General features: G+C 45.6%; 1 protein-coding gene across 7 annotated transcripts in view; it reads right to left on the bottom strand.

Annotated features, from left to right (window-relative positions):
- FGF13 (fibroblast growth factor 13) overlaps positions 1-17,115 on the bottom strand; it is a 236,089-nt gene that overhangs the window by 31,908 nt on the left and 187,066 nt on the right. For 6 of the 7 annotated variants that reach the window (XM_081897264.1, XM_081897266.1, XM_081897269.1 and 3 more), the window contains one exon: positions 2,811-2,921. In XM_081897264.1, the coding sequence (XP_081753390.1) occupies positions 2,811-2,921 (111 nt within the window). Of the gene's footprint in view, positions 1-2,810; positions 2,922-9,868; positions 11,214-17,115 lie in introns of those variants that run through there. The other variant, XM_081897267.1, reaches the window with a different exon arrangement.

Raw genomic sequence — 17,115 nt, 5'->3', positions numbered from 1 at the left:
AGCAACATTTGCTGAGCCAGAAGCTCTCCATCCCTGCAATAAATGGAAGTGAATACGAGTAAAACCTAGATAACAGATGTTAGGGGTTGGCAGTGCTCTGAAGAGTGTGTGGTGGAGCCAGGCGACCAGGGGAGTGACCCAGGAGATGGAACCAGCGATTTTCTAGGGTGTCATGCCACCTGCAAGGCAGGAGCCTTGGGAGAAGGGAGAGTCTAGGAAGTCTGAGGCAGAAGAAGGCATGCAGGATGTGGCAGAGGAAGAAGGGATGGTCCAGGTGAGGGGCAGGCCAGTAGATTCCCCACCTTCCCCTGACAAACTGTGTCCTAGAACCGGGGGGGGGGGGAGAAGTCTCAAGTTGCAGGCACACAACCCATAAGAAGGTATATAAGCTGGAAGAGGGAAGGGGCTCTCCTGTTGCTGCAGCTGCACCACAGGACTCAAACCTATGGAGCTCTGCCTAGAATCTAGAAGCATGTGTGCATGTTTATCCAAAACACCGTGGAAGCTGCTATAAGTGTTTATCTTGCCAATAAGTAATTAACTATTGGATGTGTGCTTCTTTCTTATCTGGGACTGGCCATGACAGCAGCACCCTTTGCCCCCCCCCATTTATTTCCATCCATATAAGATTTTGCTTAATGTGGAACACAAAGATCTGGTCTAGTTGTTTCACCTTCAAATGCGCAGAGAAGGGGCGGCCGCTTGGGAGGCAGCTCCCTGAGGAGCAAAGCATGGACAGGGGAGTCCATGCAGCCCTTTGGGTCTCAGAATTTCAACAATGATTGCATGGACTCTCTCCCTTTAACAAAGTACAAGATTTGCGCTGAGTAATAAATGGTTCAGTCCCCAGCATCTCCAGGTAGAGAGATGGAAAGGCTCCCTGAATAAAAATCTGGGCAGTCGCTGCCAGTCCAATGTAGAGAACACTCAGCTAGATGGCCAACTCAATATTAAGCTGCTCCCTATTTTTTTTGCAACCGATTCATGGTGGACAGATCTAGTTGTGACTGACTACCTGTGTTAGGCAAAAGCAGAACAACAGCCGAGTTGTGATGCTGCTGTCACACCCTGCTTGTGCACCACCTTGAAGCATTATTTTATTTATTGCATTTCTATACAACCTATTCAACCAAGATCTCTGGGCCATGTAAAACCAAGACTAAAATGAAAATACATTTTGCAATAAAAACACGTTTTTAAAAAAAAACAACACACAATGTTTTTTAAATAATAATAATCCCACACAGAAAAAGTCCAGGAAAAGAAAGCCACTTAAAGTTATCAGAAAACCAAGCCCCCCAAACAATTAAATCCACCTTAAAACCCAATAACTTGACAGAAAAATACAAGTGTTTGACAGATCATAATGGAAAAGGCATGGGAGAAGAAGAAGCTTGGTGACTAGCAACGTCATGGCCTGGGTGCCAGGCGAGCCTTTCTGGGGAGGCCATTCCATCCATGAGGTACCACTACTAACAAGACCCTCTCCCTAGAAATCACTTGCCTTTGGCAAGGAAAACCTAGGGAAGAATCTCTGAGGAAGATCACAAGATGTACTTGAGAAAAGGCATTTCATTAATTCATTCATTCTATACCACCCTTCAAGGATCACAGGGCAGTTCACAATATAAAAACATAAAAATGCAGAACACAATAAAAAGCAAAATTAAAAATCCCCCCCCCCCCCGACACACACAGAACCTTCCTGGTTGGCCCTGATCAAAAGTCTGAATGCTGAAGTGGATGAGCCACTTAAATGGACTTGAATACTTCAAGAGTTTTGACACTTGAGATGTGTATCATTAGGACCCATCCAGTTATTGTGATTGCAATTTGTTTTAAATTGCATTTAATGTTGTATTTTGAATGATTGTGGTCCACCCTGGGACCTTAGGGTGAAGAGTGGGTAGATCATGGAAGAGGAGGAGAACCTATAAACAAAAACAAAACAAAACAAAAAAGGAGGCTCTCTTCCAGATCACTGTGCATAACTAATTCAGATCTCCTACAGCTGCCATCTCTGCAAGAACTATGTTCTTGAACTATGAGACCTTTGGGTATTGGGCGGTATATATACAGGTTTATATATAAACCCGTGAAAATCTACGAAAGCAAATATATATATATATATATATATATAATGTTTTTAAAATAATTGTCATGGACATAGACTCCTGAAGGAAAGCTGTGCTGGGATGACTCCCACCCTCCAACAAACAAATGATTCAAAGGTTTATGGACATATTTGTGTAAGGAAAAAACATTTTCCCACTGGATATTTTCACCTGACTAAATCCAACTCTGAAGATAGAGAAGAAAGGCTGAAAGCAGAATCAATCTGAGGTCTATCACCAGAGTGTGGAACATGCAAATTTAATGAAGTGGGCTGGTTTCTTCACCCTTTCCCCCACAGTTCTGGGTGGGATCATTTGTTTCTGGTACTTTTGGAGAAGCAATGGCTTGGATTTATTCCAGGCAAAATGAGGGGGTGAGAAAACTTTCTCCTGGTGGAGAACAAAAACCTAATGAGATCCAAAGCAAAGAGATGAAACCCTCCAGATCTCTATGGAGATAACATTTGCACAGGTTTTTCAGAGAAGCCACCACTACCTCCACTGGTTCATCGAACATTCAAGTGTTTTTGTACAGAAGGTTGAACAGCAAACACACAGACAATAATGATGTTGCCTTGATTCCATCTGCCACATGCTATCTCCAAACAGCCATTGGATTTGGTGTTGTTGTTTTTTAAGCCATTCATATGGACTTGTAGACTGCACAAACAAACCATTTCCAAGGTGAATACTCACTGTAGGTACTCTCTTCCTCTTTAGTGCCATCGATAGTTCCATCTGCTTGTAGCTGCAAGTGATACCCTTGCCGGCTGTACAGTTTTGTTACAATGCCTTTAAGCTGTGGTTCTGTAAGAAAACAAACAAGTGGAAAAGATTAAAACTTCAGTTCTGAAACTGACATTGCATATGCTTTCAGTGAACAAAAAAGACATGCCTCATTTTTCCAGAGAGGAAAAACCCCAAGCTAGAAGTTTCGCAGCTATTTGTGAGATTGCTGAAACAAATCAGCAACTGGAGGACTGGTGGTCACCACTGACTTGGGGTAAGAAATGCAGGTGGTTTTAAAACACAAATCTTGTGCCAGTGGATTAAAATGCCAGCAGTATGTTACATGGCTGAAGGAGCTAGATCTGATTGCTATTAAGATTAGAAATGTGCTGGCAAGGAAAAGATCCTGCTTTTTAATGAGCTTGAGATTCATCAGGAGTAGAATAAAAAGAGAAGGGAGGAAGGAAGGAAAAACACTTCTTAAAATGAGAGGACGTGTGCTAACCAAGAACCAAGCTGAGAGGTATAGTTAGTACCACTGCAGGTCCAATTAACCATTGAGCATCAAGAGACAGAAGTACTAAAATATATGGCAGAGGAAGGTAATAGGAAAGAGGGTAAGTGTAAGCAACAATACAGCAGAATTGAACCCAAATTTTGTTTTTACTTGGTTTCAAATGGTGTGTGTGTGTGTGTGTGTGTGTGTGTGTGACAGTGAGAGAAAGACAAAGACAGATACTCTACAGTGAATATCTGGAATTTGGCAAGTATTGCGATTCCAGACAAATGTTGAGAATGTCCAAAAACACCAAGGATACAATATCCAAAGTTTTACATTTTTAAAATAATAATAATAATAAATTATTATTATTATTATTATTATTATTATTATTATTATTTCTTTAAAGTGTTTAAACCGGGTTGAATGTTGTATTTTTACATTCCTGTAACTTACCCTGGAATCTTATAGTGAGAGAAGAAAGAGAGAGAGAAGGAAAGAAGAAAGAAAGAAAGAAAGAAAGAAAGAAAGAAAGAAAGAAAGAAAGAAAGAGGAGCTGTCTGTATTCAAAAAATAGGGAAATCTGTCATTTGCCTTTGAATGTTCCCCAGACATTCATCTGGCATTGTCAGCATCCATGTGCAAATGTCAGCATGTGCCACAGTCGGGTGATTCACTGGAAAGTCTACGCAGTCCTCCAGGATTTCGGCATCAAGAACCCTCTGACTCCTGTCCCCCACCCCCTCAGGTACCCCTGGCTAGAGCAGAGTGCCCCTTGACTGAGATTTGGGAGCCCAGCAAATGCACACCCATGCCTCCATCTGGAGCCTGCTATGCAGCTAAACAGACATATGAACATTTCCGAAACTCATGGGTACAACAACATCCTTGCCATCTTGATGGTTAGTAAATGAGACTGTAAGGCTCAGTCAGAGCATCAAAGGAACGTGAAGACTTGACTGAAGAATGACTTGTGACACAATGAAATGTAGCCTCATGAATGGCACGTTTCTTTCCAGAAAGGGTCAACAAACACCTGCGCCATAGATATGGGGATCTGTGTCTGGGGATTTGTCTGGCTTCATCAGTTTTAGTTAGTTTGGGACCTCTGCAGTGAAACAGTGAGAGGTGCAGAAGCAATTGTTGTCCACCTCCAGTCACAGCAAAGAAGCTTTTCCCATCTCGTTCAAGTGGGATCTGGAGGTGATGCATACTGCTTCCCAAAAGCAACCTCGCAACATTAGCAAAACAGACCAACCTGGTGATGCTGTCAAGCTTATTTAGGGCCTCACCATCCATCATGTCCCTCTTTTAGTTTGCATCTAAGTGGCCTTTAGGATGCAGGTGGCACTGTGGGCTAAACCACAGAGCCTAGGGCTTGCCGATCAGAAGGTCAGTGGTTTGAATCTCCGCAACAGGGTGAGCTCCCGTTGCTCAGTTCCTGCTCCTGCAAACCTAGCAGTTCGAAAGCACGTCAAAGTCCAAGTAGATAAATAGGTACCACTGCAGCAGGAAGGTAAGCAGCTTAGTCATGCTGGCCACATGACCTGGAAGCTGTACGTCAGCTCTTTTGGCCAGTAAAGCGAGATAAGCGCCGCAACACCAGAGTCGGCCATGACTGGACCTAACCATCAGGGGTCCCTTTACCTTTAAGTTACCTTTGGAATTTTTTGTTTTTTTGGAAGCATACCTCTAGAAATGTGATGTACTGCGATGACAAATGGGGTTGAAAACACACACATCGTACAGGCACCCACCAGGTTTTGCTACCACTTCTCATCAGCCACCTACTTAATGGAAGATTTTACAGGTTTGGAAGATTTAGCGAAGTGAAACCAAGGAATGGGGATTTGTTAACTCCATTTTCCATAATACGCTAGAGCATTTACATGCTTGCTCATCCCTTGTTGCTGTGTAACATTTGAAATGGCCCATGGTTATCAGACCCACCACAAACTGGATTGCTGCTTGTTGGCCCAAAATGCTGTTAACAAGAACGACCCTCTACTTCCTTTTACAGACTGTCATTTCAGGCTTCACTTGTTTTTTAAAAAAGCATATGTGCACACAGAAGATGTGTCTGTACACGCACATACACAAGAAATGCAGCATATGAAGTTGAGACGTGTGTTTGCAAATACATGTCTTGTACAAGTTCCTTGCATCAGAGTGTGTCATAGCTCCTGGTCAAGCGAGCACAGTTAACCCAGGGATAATAACTAGGCAGTGCATGAAAAAACTCTTAGTTCTTCAGCTGGTTAAGAACAACTGGAATATTTAATGGTTGTGAGTTTGGCGATTTATTTATTTTTTAGAAAAGTAAAACCAGAGGAGAGGGAATTGGCTCATTCCCCTTTCCGCATTTAGATGCTTGCTTGTTCCTCCCCACCCACCCAGGTGAATCCCTCGTCTCACACATTTTATACAGAAGACCAACCTTACAAAAGAGTGATAGGAAAGTACAGGTGACAACAGCAGCCTGGAGCAAATGAACAGATTTGCAAAGGGATACTAGTGATAGAGTGGGCAGCCTTGGAAAAGAGAGAGCTCCACCAATGCACTATCTGAGCCAAACCAACATTACAGGGTTGTTGAGAGGATAAAGTGGGATAATACCATCTAGAATCACAGAATCATAGAACTGCAGAGATGGAAGGGACGGTGAGGATCCTCTAGTCCAACTCCCTGCAATGCAGGAATCTGTGAACTCACAACCCTGAGATTGAATCCCATGTTCTACCAACTGAGCCATCTCAGTCCGCAATGGGCATATGCATGGCCCTGAACTACTTTGGCATAGTTAGTGGGTGGCTGGGAATAAGACAGATTCACATGAAAATGTGGGAAGCGACAATGATGCATAAACACAACGGGAGTTGGGTAAGGTTATCTCTCCATCCCTCGCAACTCCATCCTCATGTAACATATCCTGAGTGGGTATGCAGGGGGTGTATGAAATATGGGAAGATTCATGTATACAGATGACAGGGTTGTGTGTGGAGCCTATAAGCCAAACTGCATGTGTGCATTCTCTGAGTAAGTCACCGATGGTTGAGGTCGGGGGTGGCGAAGGGCCATAGCTCTGTGGCAGAGCATCTGCTTTGCATGCAGAAGGTCCCGGGTTCAATCTCCTGATAGGAATCCTGCCTGAAACCCTGGACAGCCACTGTCTGCCAGTGTAGACAATACTTTGCTAGATGGGCTAATGGTTTTACTTTCTCCTACGACCCATCTACCATCTAAGCCAGGGGTTGTCAACCTGGTCCCTACTAGTGGGTGTTTCAGGATTCTAGGTGGGCGGCAGGGGGTTCTATGGCACAAGCTGTTTCCTCCTTCCATCGAGCACTGGTGGGCGGTAAGGAAATTTTACCATCAAGAAAGATGCATTAGTGGGTGGTAGGTATAAAAGGTTGACTACCCCTGATCTAGGCAAATGAGGAAAAGCAGTAGCTCAGAGGTACCGTGAGTTACAAATGCCTCAGGTTACAAACGCTTCAGGTTACAAATGTATCTGCATTCAGAAAGTCCCAGGTTCAATCCCCAGCATCTTCAGGTTGGGCTGGGATGGAATAACCCCTGCCTGAAAACCTGGAGAACCACTGCCAGTCAGAGTAGACAATGCTGAGCTACATAGACCAAGGTGCCTTCTTATGTTGCTGATGCACAAACATACATCTCAAGTGAGTGCAGAAATCTGGAACAGCAGAGAAATCCAGGATGGTACATGAACAAGGTAGAGGCAGAAGATGCCATTCACCATTGTGTCCATGGTGCTCGGTGCACAAAGAGACACATTCTTGGCATGCCGATTCCTTTGTGTGTGTAGAAAATAAAAAACCTCCATAAGAAACTGAAATCAGCCATTGTCAAAAATGCACAGGAACTTAGGAATGGAAACAAGCGTAGGTAATCCTAAAGACAGTTACAAGTGTGTGGGAAAGGCAAGAAAACTGGTGCCTGTCTATATTAGTGAGTGTGCAAGATGCTCAGAAGGCATAACAAGAAGTCCTTTAGTAAGCATAAGAAAAGGAGGAAAGAAAGAAAGGGGCTGAAGATCTGAGGCAGAGCAATGTGAAAGGAAAAAGAGGGAGATCAGGGACAGGGGCGTTTAAAGCACTGGAAATCAAAGAGAAGTCAGAGCAGTGGAATGAACAGAGTCCCGAACTTAGAGCAAGGAGATCCAGGTTCAAATCCCCAGTCATCTGTGAAGCTTACTGGGTGATCTGAGCCAGTCACCCCCCTCAGCCCAGAGTACTTTACAGGGCTGTTGTAAGAATAAAATGAGGCTGGGCTGTTGCCCACCTCTGAGCTCCTCCGAGGAAGGGCAGAATGCAAATGCAACCAAGGCTGTGTATACACCATATATTTAAAATAAGTCCCCCCCCCCTCCTGCCCACAAAAAACAAAGAATCCTGGGAACTGCAGCTACAGTTCCCAGCACCCTTAAACTACAGTTCCAAATATTCTTTCAGAAGGTGTTTTAAAGGTGTTACCATAACAAAAAAGGTGGATTTCGGTAACTAATTATTACCATTGGTATTTGAATGCTTGGCTTTCCATTGGCTCAATCAGCCATTATGTTTTGCTGTATGGAAGAGCATCATGCTCAGCTGGTCATGTGTCAATTGCCACATTTCTCTCCCAATACATGGATCAGGAAGCAGAGATGTGCCAATCAACTTCCATTCACATCTCAGCCTGCATACTTGATGTTAAAACTAGTCCCTTAGGACAGCTTTCATATGTTACAGGAAGCTCATCTGTGTCAGAAAGCACATGGAACTTGTGCATAGATAATCATTTGTTTAATTTGATTGTGTGTTGTTGCTGCAACATGTGTGGAGGGGAGCACCACCCATGTGCGAAACATGTCCGAACATACCAGTCCCCCTGATGTATCAGAGATGTACCTGACCCAAAAACAAAATCAACCTGATACTTCTATGACTCACAGGCACTGCAAGCAGCAGTTGTTGCTGGTGTCTGATACTCAGAGTTATACCACCTTTGAATATGGAGGTTTGTTTTCACTATTGTGGTCAACACCCAGCTGTTACACTCCACACATCCAACCACAGAAGAGCCATGGAAGCTCCCGGCTGCCGCCATACAATGGCCAGACAACGCAGCAAGAGGCCCCATGCAACCAGCCAACACTTGCATCCTGCTCCATTAAAGGAGCATCGGAAACTGGCTTACACTGAGTCAGAACACTGGCCCAACTAGCTTAGTACTGTCTACACTGGCCGGCAGCATTTTTTCAGGGTTTCAGACAGGGAGTCTCTCCAGACCTATTTGGAGATGCCAGGGATTGAACCTGGGACCTTCTGCATGCAAAGCAGAGATTCCACCACTGAGCCATGGTCCTTTCCCACACTACAAAGGGCTGCAACTAATCAGGAACTGTTGCAGATAAACCTTTTTTTTTAAAAAAAAACACCCTTTGTTGCCTCCTGAGCATGCAGGTCACAAGCCCCAATGGCCACATAAGAAGATGGTTTCGATCCATGTTGGGGTGGGGTTGCAGATCAGTAGTGCAGCCTGGGTTGAAGGTCCCCAACTCACTCCTTGGCATTCTCAGCCCAGAGGGAGATAAATCAGAGCAGAAATGACTGGAATGGATGGACTAATGTCCGCCTCTCATATAAGGCAGCTGCATAGGCTCCTACAGTATTTGCTCGCATCTCCCCCTTCCCCCGCCCCAGTAGGAAAATCAGAATGCCTGGCGTTGGTCCTCCACAGAGAACCCTGCAGGACCACAGCAAAAGGGTCCATGTAACTCAGCATCCCGTTCCCCACAGTGGCCTGTCAGACACTTATGGGAAAGCCGTGAAGCAAGGGAGTCAAGCACCTGATATTCAGAGGCATTCTGTTCTTGTACATGGAGGGTCTAACTCTTGTGTTTAAGAAGAACGGAAGAAAAGCCCTCTTGTTGCAGACTGAGGATCCAGCTTCCATCTCCTAACAAGAGCTAGCTAGGCAGATGCCTCCAAAAGGCCCAGAAGCAGGGGGGCTTCCAAGCAATAGCCCCCCCTAACACATTAAACAGTATTCTGACATACGGAGCTGCCTTTATACCAAGGCAGACCACTGGGTCCATCTAGCTCAGTATTGTCCACACTGACTGGCAGTGGCTCTCTAGGGTTTCAGGCAGGGGACATTCCCAGCCCTACCTGGAGATGCCAGGGAATGAACCTGGGACCTTCTGCCTGCCAGGCAAATGCTCTACCTCTGAGCCTTTCCACAAGGGGCATTAGGCACCAGAGTCCAAAGAGCCACCAAGACTAACAGAGCTCATCTCTCCCCAGTGATCAGAACAGGAGACCAGAGGTCCAGCTAGTCCAGAACCCTCCAATCGCAGTGGCCTATCAGACGCCTTACAAGGAAGCCTACAGCCGGGCAGGGAACCAAAGAGCCCACCCCGGTTTTCTCAGGGGTGCAGCTCCTCACCCAGGAACCGGGCCATCTCCCCCCAACCCGGAGCAAGCCTGCCACCCCTCGCCTCCCCCACCAGCGACCAGCCCACCTGGTTTCCTCCTCCGCCTTTTCTTGGAACCGAAGAGCTTGACCCTGGAGAAGACGCTGAGCTTCTTCTTGTCGGCACAGCTGGTCTTGGTCTTGCTGGGGCTGCTGACACATTTGCAGGCGTTGGACTTCTCCCGCTCCCTCGCTTGCCTCTTTTGTCGGATCAGGGAGCTGGCGATGGCTGCTGCCATAGCCGCCACCCTGAAGGGTCAGACGTCGGGGCTGCGGGGGCTGCCTGCGGGGGGAGCCCCCAGCATGCTGCTCTCGCCTCCCCTCGGAAAAAAAATTAATAAACGAAGCGAGGCCTGGCGTGACAGGAGGCCAGGCCACCTCCCGCCTCGCAAGGAAGGTGGGGAGCCGCCTGTTGGGGGCCACGCGGGGAGGGGTGAGTCCGCGTCCGCGCGCCTTTCGGTTTGGGTAGCTGCCCCGACTATGCCGCCCAGCCCCGATCCCTTCCTGTGGGTAGAGTAGAGGGAAAGGGGTGGAAAAGAATCCTCCTCAAACTTGGCCCCGGACTGAAAAGTTGCCTGCCCACTCAGCGAAGAGAGGAAGCCAACAGGTCCCTCGACGTCTCCAAATGCTCCCTTGGCGCAGCATTGGCACTGTCGGGCCTTGACGGCGCCTCGCGCCGAAGCTTCGTCCCCTTTACCCTTTCTTTCGACCACTGGCAGTCACCCCTTTAGGAACTCGGAGGGAGACAGGGAGGTGGAGAGAAAGAGGGAGGCGCGGGGAGCGCTCGGGCTGCTGTCCGTTCCCTTCTTGGAAATGTGGGCACCAGTTGTGGCGTCTTCTTCAGTAAGTTCTCCAAGCTGCTGCTGCGTGCGGGGCTGTCCGGGTCCCTCGGGGAGAGCCAGCGGATTGGCACGGGCTCTCCTCAAACTGGGAGCGGTAGCCGCAGCATCTCCCAAATCCTCCTCCTGGCTTTGGCGTGTTTTCGGATAGAAGATGGGGAGGGGGGTGCGGGTGAGAGAAGCTGGGTTTTCCTTCGACAGCAGCACCTGCAAAAAAAGGCAGCAGCAGGACTAACGGAGGCTGCGCTCTCTTTGCCAGGAGCCGCACGGCGACGCAGCAAAGCCCCTCAGCAGCACAGCTCAGCAACCCCCTCCTTTTCAGCAAATGCAGAAATCGGACTAAGAGCGAAGGGAGCCGAGGAGGAGGATGAAGCACAAGAAGAAGAAGGGGAGGGGGCGAAGCAGCTAGGAGGCAGACGCAGCTGTGGCTAGAGGAGGCGGCTGTCTCCCTGGGTAGGTAGAGAGGCGGGGGGGGGGGGAGAGGGCGAGGACGGCCCCTCTAAGCAAGAAGCGCCTCTCGGTGGGGAAAGAGGCAGCAGACACCCAAACAGACGTGACTTGCGTTAGAAAGAACTTCGAGGAGCTAGGATGCCGAGTGGCAGGGGAAAGGTGGGGGCGGGGGCACGCGTCGTGAGAAACCCGACAGGCGGGCACGCTTGGGAGGCGATGGGTGTCCAGGGAAAAGGAGCAGAAGAAGGACTCGGCGGTTGGCTCGGAGCAAACGGTCCACCTTTGAATCCTGCATTTGCATCTTTCTCGTTCTCATCCTGTGGGGAAGCTCACACCAGCAAGGCGTTAAGGGGTCCAGGCATCCCACCGAAGCCAGTAGAATACAAAAAAAAAAAAAAGAAGGAGAAGGAGAAGGAGAAGGAGAAGGATGGTGGGATGGCAAACCCCACAAAATATGCACCCAAATTTAGCCACATGCCCTCACCTCAGAACACAGTGATAAAAGAACTGGTTGCAGTGCCCCAGGAAAGGAAACCAATCAGGGTCCTTCTGGGTTTTAAGAAGGGGCAAGGAGCTAGTTCCTCAGGAAGGCTTTCCCCAAACTGGGGAAGGCTTTCACTGCAGCATGATTTTGGTGGGGGTGATTATAAGCTCCTAGTAAGCAGAGACCTTTTGCCTCCCCAATTTTGCTTTTGGGTTTTCTCTGTACGCCTGCAGAGCTGACTTGCTTTCCCATTCCAACATGTGAAAAGTGCCCGTGCTTTCCATTTCCAATATTAGCCTGGTAGCAAACAGGGGCAGTTTAAAATAAACCCTTAGTGATTTCTTTAATGCAGAGAAGCCAGGCAAAAAATTCCATCAAAACGTTCAAACAACAGAATCTGGATTGAAGTGTGTGGTTCTTCTGAGAAATCAGAACACTGATCTAAAAACAGCTGGCTGTCATGCTTTTGACCAATCAGCCGCATGTTCATCCAGAATGAGGAAATGGTCTTTCTTGCCATAAGCACATTAATGAGTGTTTGACTTCCTCACTACATCTGTGTCCTCTCGAACAGCTAAGCCCTTCTTGCCAAGTCATCTCCTGAGATGTCATCAAAGCCAAATACACAGACGCAGGGTTGGTTGTAGGGCTTCAAGACTACTGATCCTGTGATGCTGTGAACACTGGACAAAGTATGCACATACCAGGACAGTGCTTTACAGAAAGAATCAAAGAAGTTGGCAGAGACCCCGAGGGTCATCCAGCCCAACCCTCTGCAATGCAGGAATCACTGCTAAAGAATCCATGATAGGTGGTCAGTCAACCTCTGTTTAAAAACCTCCAGTGAAGGAGATTCAGCCACCTTATCTAAAACTACAAGATACTATGATGCATCCAATTTCAAGCAGAAACTTGTGTGATGATAACTGGGACCCAAATTACAAGGAGCAATTGAGACAGGTAAAAGTGAATTGATTCATCTGTCATACTCTCGGTCATCACCTGCCTTCTCATGCCACCATTGCAACAAGCCTCTGTTATGATCAACAGCCACTCCTTTCTTCTTTCTCAGAAATTTCTTCTGCCATCTTCAGGGAACCAGTGAAGTTGTCAGAGTGTCAGACAAGGACCTTGGAGACCAACTTTCAAATCCCACTTTGGTAATGAAGCCCTCTGTGTGACTTGGGGCCAGTCACCATCTCTTAGACTGACCTACCTCACAGGGTCGTTGTGAGGAAAGAACAGGGAGGCGAGAACTATGTATACTGCTTTGAGTTCCTTTGGAGGAAAGGTGGAATACAAATGTAATAATAAAAAAATAAAAATATCCTAGATGGAAAGTACAGAGTAAGTTTTTGAGATCTTCAGTGAAGGTCTAGGCACATCAGAGGGGAGCAATTCAAATGCAGAGCCTGCCTGCCCACACCTGAGAATGGAAACAGTGATTGCATCATGGCTTGCAGCTGGTACTGCCAAAGTGCAAATTGTTGTTGTTAATTCAATTTATATACTGCCCCTTATCCAAAGATCCACAGGCAGTGTACAACATTAAAAATATAATTTACATGGCATAATAATGAAAGCCAATCATAGAAACAGTTATATCAACAGTCCCCCCATATTTATTTATTAAAAAAAACATGGATGGTTTAATGGCCAAAGAGGAATGTTTTCGCCTGGAGCTTAAAGATATGTAATGATGCCACATGAAAAAGAGCCTCAGATGATGATCACATGGACTGGGTTGGTTCATATGGAGAGAGGCAGCCCTTGACGTATTGCGGTCCTGAGCCATTTAAGGTTTATAGGTCAAAACCAGCACTTTGAATTGGGCCTGGGAATTAATTGGCAGCCTGTGCAGTCAGGCGAGCATCAGGGTAATATACTCAACTCGTCTTGCCCCGGTGAGGAACTTGGCCATCCAATTTTGCACCAGCTGAAGTTTCCAAACCATCTTCAGAGGCAGCCCCACAAATGACATGTTGCAGCAATCAAATATGTAGTTCAGTGGTGTTATTAAGAAAGAATATTGGTTTGCGATCAACAGCTAGGCATTTTTCTCCAGTTTTTACACATGGGCAACTGAAAATCACTCTGCAAAATCCAAGACTTGTCCATAGGTCTATGTCATTTCATGCATAATTCACAGGGTTAAGCTTACATTGGTAAAACCAACTGCACACCTAGACTCCTCTGACAGCCACTGTGCTATAATGGCTAGAGTTTAGGGACAAAATGGGTCCGGATTCCAGTCCCTGGTCAGACAAGTTGATTCTTTGGATAGCTACAATCTTTTTTTTAGCTTAACTGACCTCAGGTTTATTGTGGGACTAAACAGGAGTGACCATGAGCACATCAGTGCAAGACCCTGATTCAAAATTCAACAAATCGGTAGCTTCAAAGAGACAAAGTGGCAATGGTGTTTTGGGGAGCTGTTTTTAAAATATTTTATTATGATTAGATATACCACACTTACTCCATAATAAGTCCAGGACAGTGGAGAAAGCAATTAAAATACCATAATTTACAACAGGGTTGGAAGCCCCTAGCCTGGAAGCTATATGTGCCACCCAGGACACACCAAAAGCCACACTCCCTCACCCTAGGAGACATCCTTCACCAGCCTGCTCTGCACCCTTCCTCAGTGCTTTGCCTGACTGGTCTGTGCCCTTGAACTATGCAAATGCCTCTTGCTTGACTGTTTGAAGGACAGAGAGGGGTATTTGTGTGTATATGTGTGTGTTCATGTATACACACACTGACTTTTGTATATGTGTGTGTTCATGTATACACACACTGACTTTTGTATGGCTGGAATGTGTGATTTGCTTTATTCTGAACTACAGTATTTAGATAGTTATTTTATACTGTACACTTTGTTTTACATGACTTTTTTTAAAAAAAATGTTAAGTGGTATTTACATTTGCTAGCTAAATAAGAAAGAAAGAAAGAAAGAAAGAAAGAAAGAAAGAAAGAAAGAAAGAAAGAAAGAAAGAAAGAAAGAAAGAAAGAAAGAAAGAACAGGCTTCAAAGGGGTTGAGCCCTTTGGAGAGTCCCTTAGTGCCTCACGGTAACATGAAAGCCGTGTACGAGAGTCCCTGGCTGTCATGCATGGCAATTAAAGAGATGCATTTCAAGATGCCAAGTTGCCAAGATCCATTCCCACTGGCAGTAGCCAGGAATCATCAATGCTACATTTGCAAGGCTGCCAAATGACAGTGTAAGTGCATAATGCCAAAACCGTTCCCGTATTTCTCTTTGCATGGATAAAATGAAGTGTGGTTAATTCAGCCTAACATTACAGACATGGCTGTTTCAGTAAATGACAGCCCCACTAGGAACACGCTGTTCACAGAGGGACTTCTCTTTTGCTTTCGGAGTCACCCACAGTTCCAAATCAAATTGCTAGCCATTCTAACCTTTACGAAGTTTGTTCGGGATTATTCAGGACCAGGAGTTGCAATACAGGCTGGGTGCAAGGAGGTGCAGGAGATGTGTGGGTTGTTAGGAACCAAGAGACATTATCACATGTCCCATCTGCACGATACCTTTAAATAAGAAACATGCCACTTTAAACAAGCATGGCTCTGCTCCGCCCGCCCAGAGAATACTGGAAACTGTAGTTTTGTTAGGAGACCCCCTGTGCATACAGCTACAGTTCTCAGAGTGAGTTACACACCAATCTCTCTTCCTTGAGAACTTTGGGAACTGTAGCTCTGTGAGGGGAAGAGTGGAGCCCAAGAGGCCACAGCAGCCACAACAAGCTACAGTTCCCATGAATTTTTAATATGCTATGATGCTGCTTTAAACACATGGTGCAGATGGGGTGACCAGTGGCATAGTGTGGGGGGTGCAGGGGGGGCCCGGCCACACCGGGTGCAACATCTGGGGGTTAGGGTTAGGGGGCGCAAATCCACAGGTTAAGGGGCGCAAATCCACGGGTTAGGGGGCACAAATTACTTGCCTTGCCCGGGTGCTGACAACCCACGCTACGCCACTGGGGGTGACTGTTCAAGAACATATTCCAGGCAGGCAAAAGCACTCAAGGATGCTGATGAGGGGCTTGGTTTTAGCCCCCGGGCCTGAGGATCCCCCCTCCAGTTATTATAGAGTTCTTTCAGATGTTTAAGCACTTCACATATATTGTTGTACAATCCTTACAATGTCCCTATCAGGTAAAGGTAAAGGGACCCCTGACCATGTTGTCAGAAAAGCAGTGTTTAATGTCTGGACAAAATATAAGGACTTATTGGAAAATAAGACCCCAAGGTGGCTATCACCTATGGAAGCTAAGGCTGTGAAAAGACCCAATATGGAGGTCAAATGGCCGAAATACTGGGAAATACTAGAAAGAGATGGAGACAACTGGAGGTTGCAGAGTATGGAGAAACTAAAGGGGAAAGTGCGAGATTGGCTACATTATGCTCAGATTAAAGAAGTTTTTAAGTTGGACAAAAAGATAGGATTCCAGGTGGAAAAATCAAAGTTAGAAACAGAATTGTTAGAACCCAGTTCTAAGATACTTTCAAGAATGTATAACTTGCTGCTAAAATGGAACACACAAGATGAAACGGTCAAATCAGCTATGATAAAATGGGCACAGGACATAGGGTATAACATCATGTTTGCTGACTGGGAAAAGTTATGGACCACCGGTTTGAGATTTACGGCATGTAATGCCTTGAAAGAAAACATTATGAAAATGATATACAGGTGGTACATGACCCCAGTCAAGCTTGCAAAGATATACCATTTGCCAGATAACAAATGTTGGAAATGTAAAGAAACTGAAGGAACATTCTTTCACCTCTGGTGGACCTGCCCTAGAGTTAAGGTTTTCTGGGAAATGATATATAATGAGTTGAAAAAAGATATTTAAGTATACCTTTTCTAAGAAACCAGAGGCCTTTCTTCTGGGCATTGTAGGCCAGAGGGTGCAAAAGAAAGACCGAACTTTTTTTATGTATGCCACAACAGCAGCAAGGATACTCATTGCTAAATACTGGAAAACTCAAGATTTGCCCACACTGGAAGAATGGCAGATGCAACTGATGGACTATATGGAACTGGCGGAAATGACTGGCAGAATCCGAGACCTGGGAGAAGAACTGGTGGAGGAGGATTGGAAGAAATTTAAGGACTATTTACAAAAACATTATAAATTGTATGAATGTTAAGAAAGATGTAAGATTTGCAATAACATGGTACCAACAAACTAGCTAAAAGGAATAAGAATTTAAATGCCATTAAAAGAAAAGACAAACTTTGGATAAATATCACGTTAAAAATAAGATTCTAGAATTATGGTTTAAACTTTCTAAAGTTTGAGATTTAATATTGGAAAATTGTACTATTAGAATTGAAACAAGTTAATAATTTGCTGGTAAAATTTATGAGTTTAGAATGCAGGAACGAGAGTCGTGAGGAAGTCCAAGGAGGAGAACGAATTGTGGATATTGGAAAACTATATGTTACTTTGAATGCTTTTTATTGTTGAAAACTTTTAATAAATATTATTATAT

This window comes from Podarcis melisellensis (genome assembly GCF_964234715.1).
Source record: "Podarcis melisellensis genome assembly, chromosome: Z".
Lineage (NCBI taxonomy): Eukaryota > Metazoa > Chordata > Lepidosauria > Squamata > Lacertidae > Podarcis > Podarcis melisellensis.
This window is presented reverse-complemented; position numbering and strand designations above follow the sequence as displayed.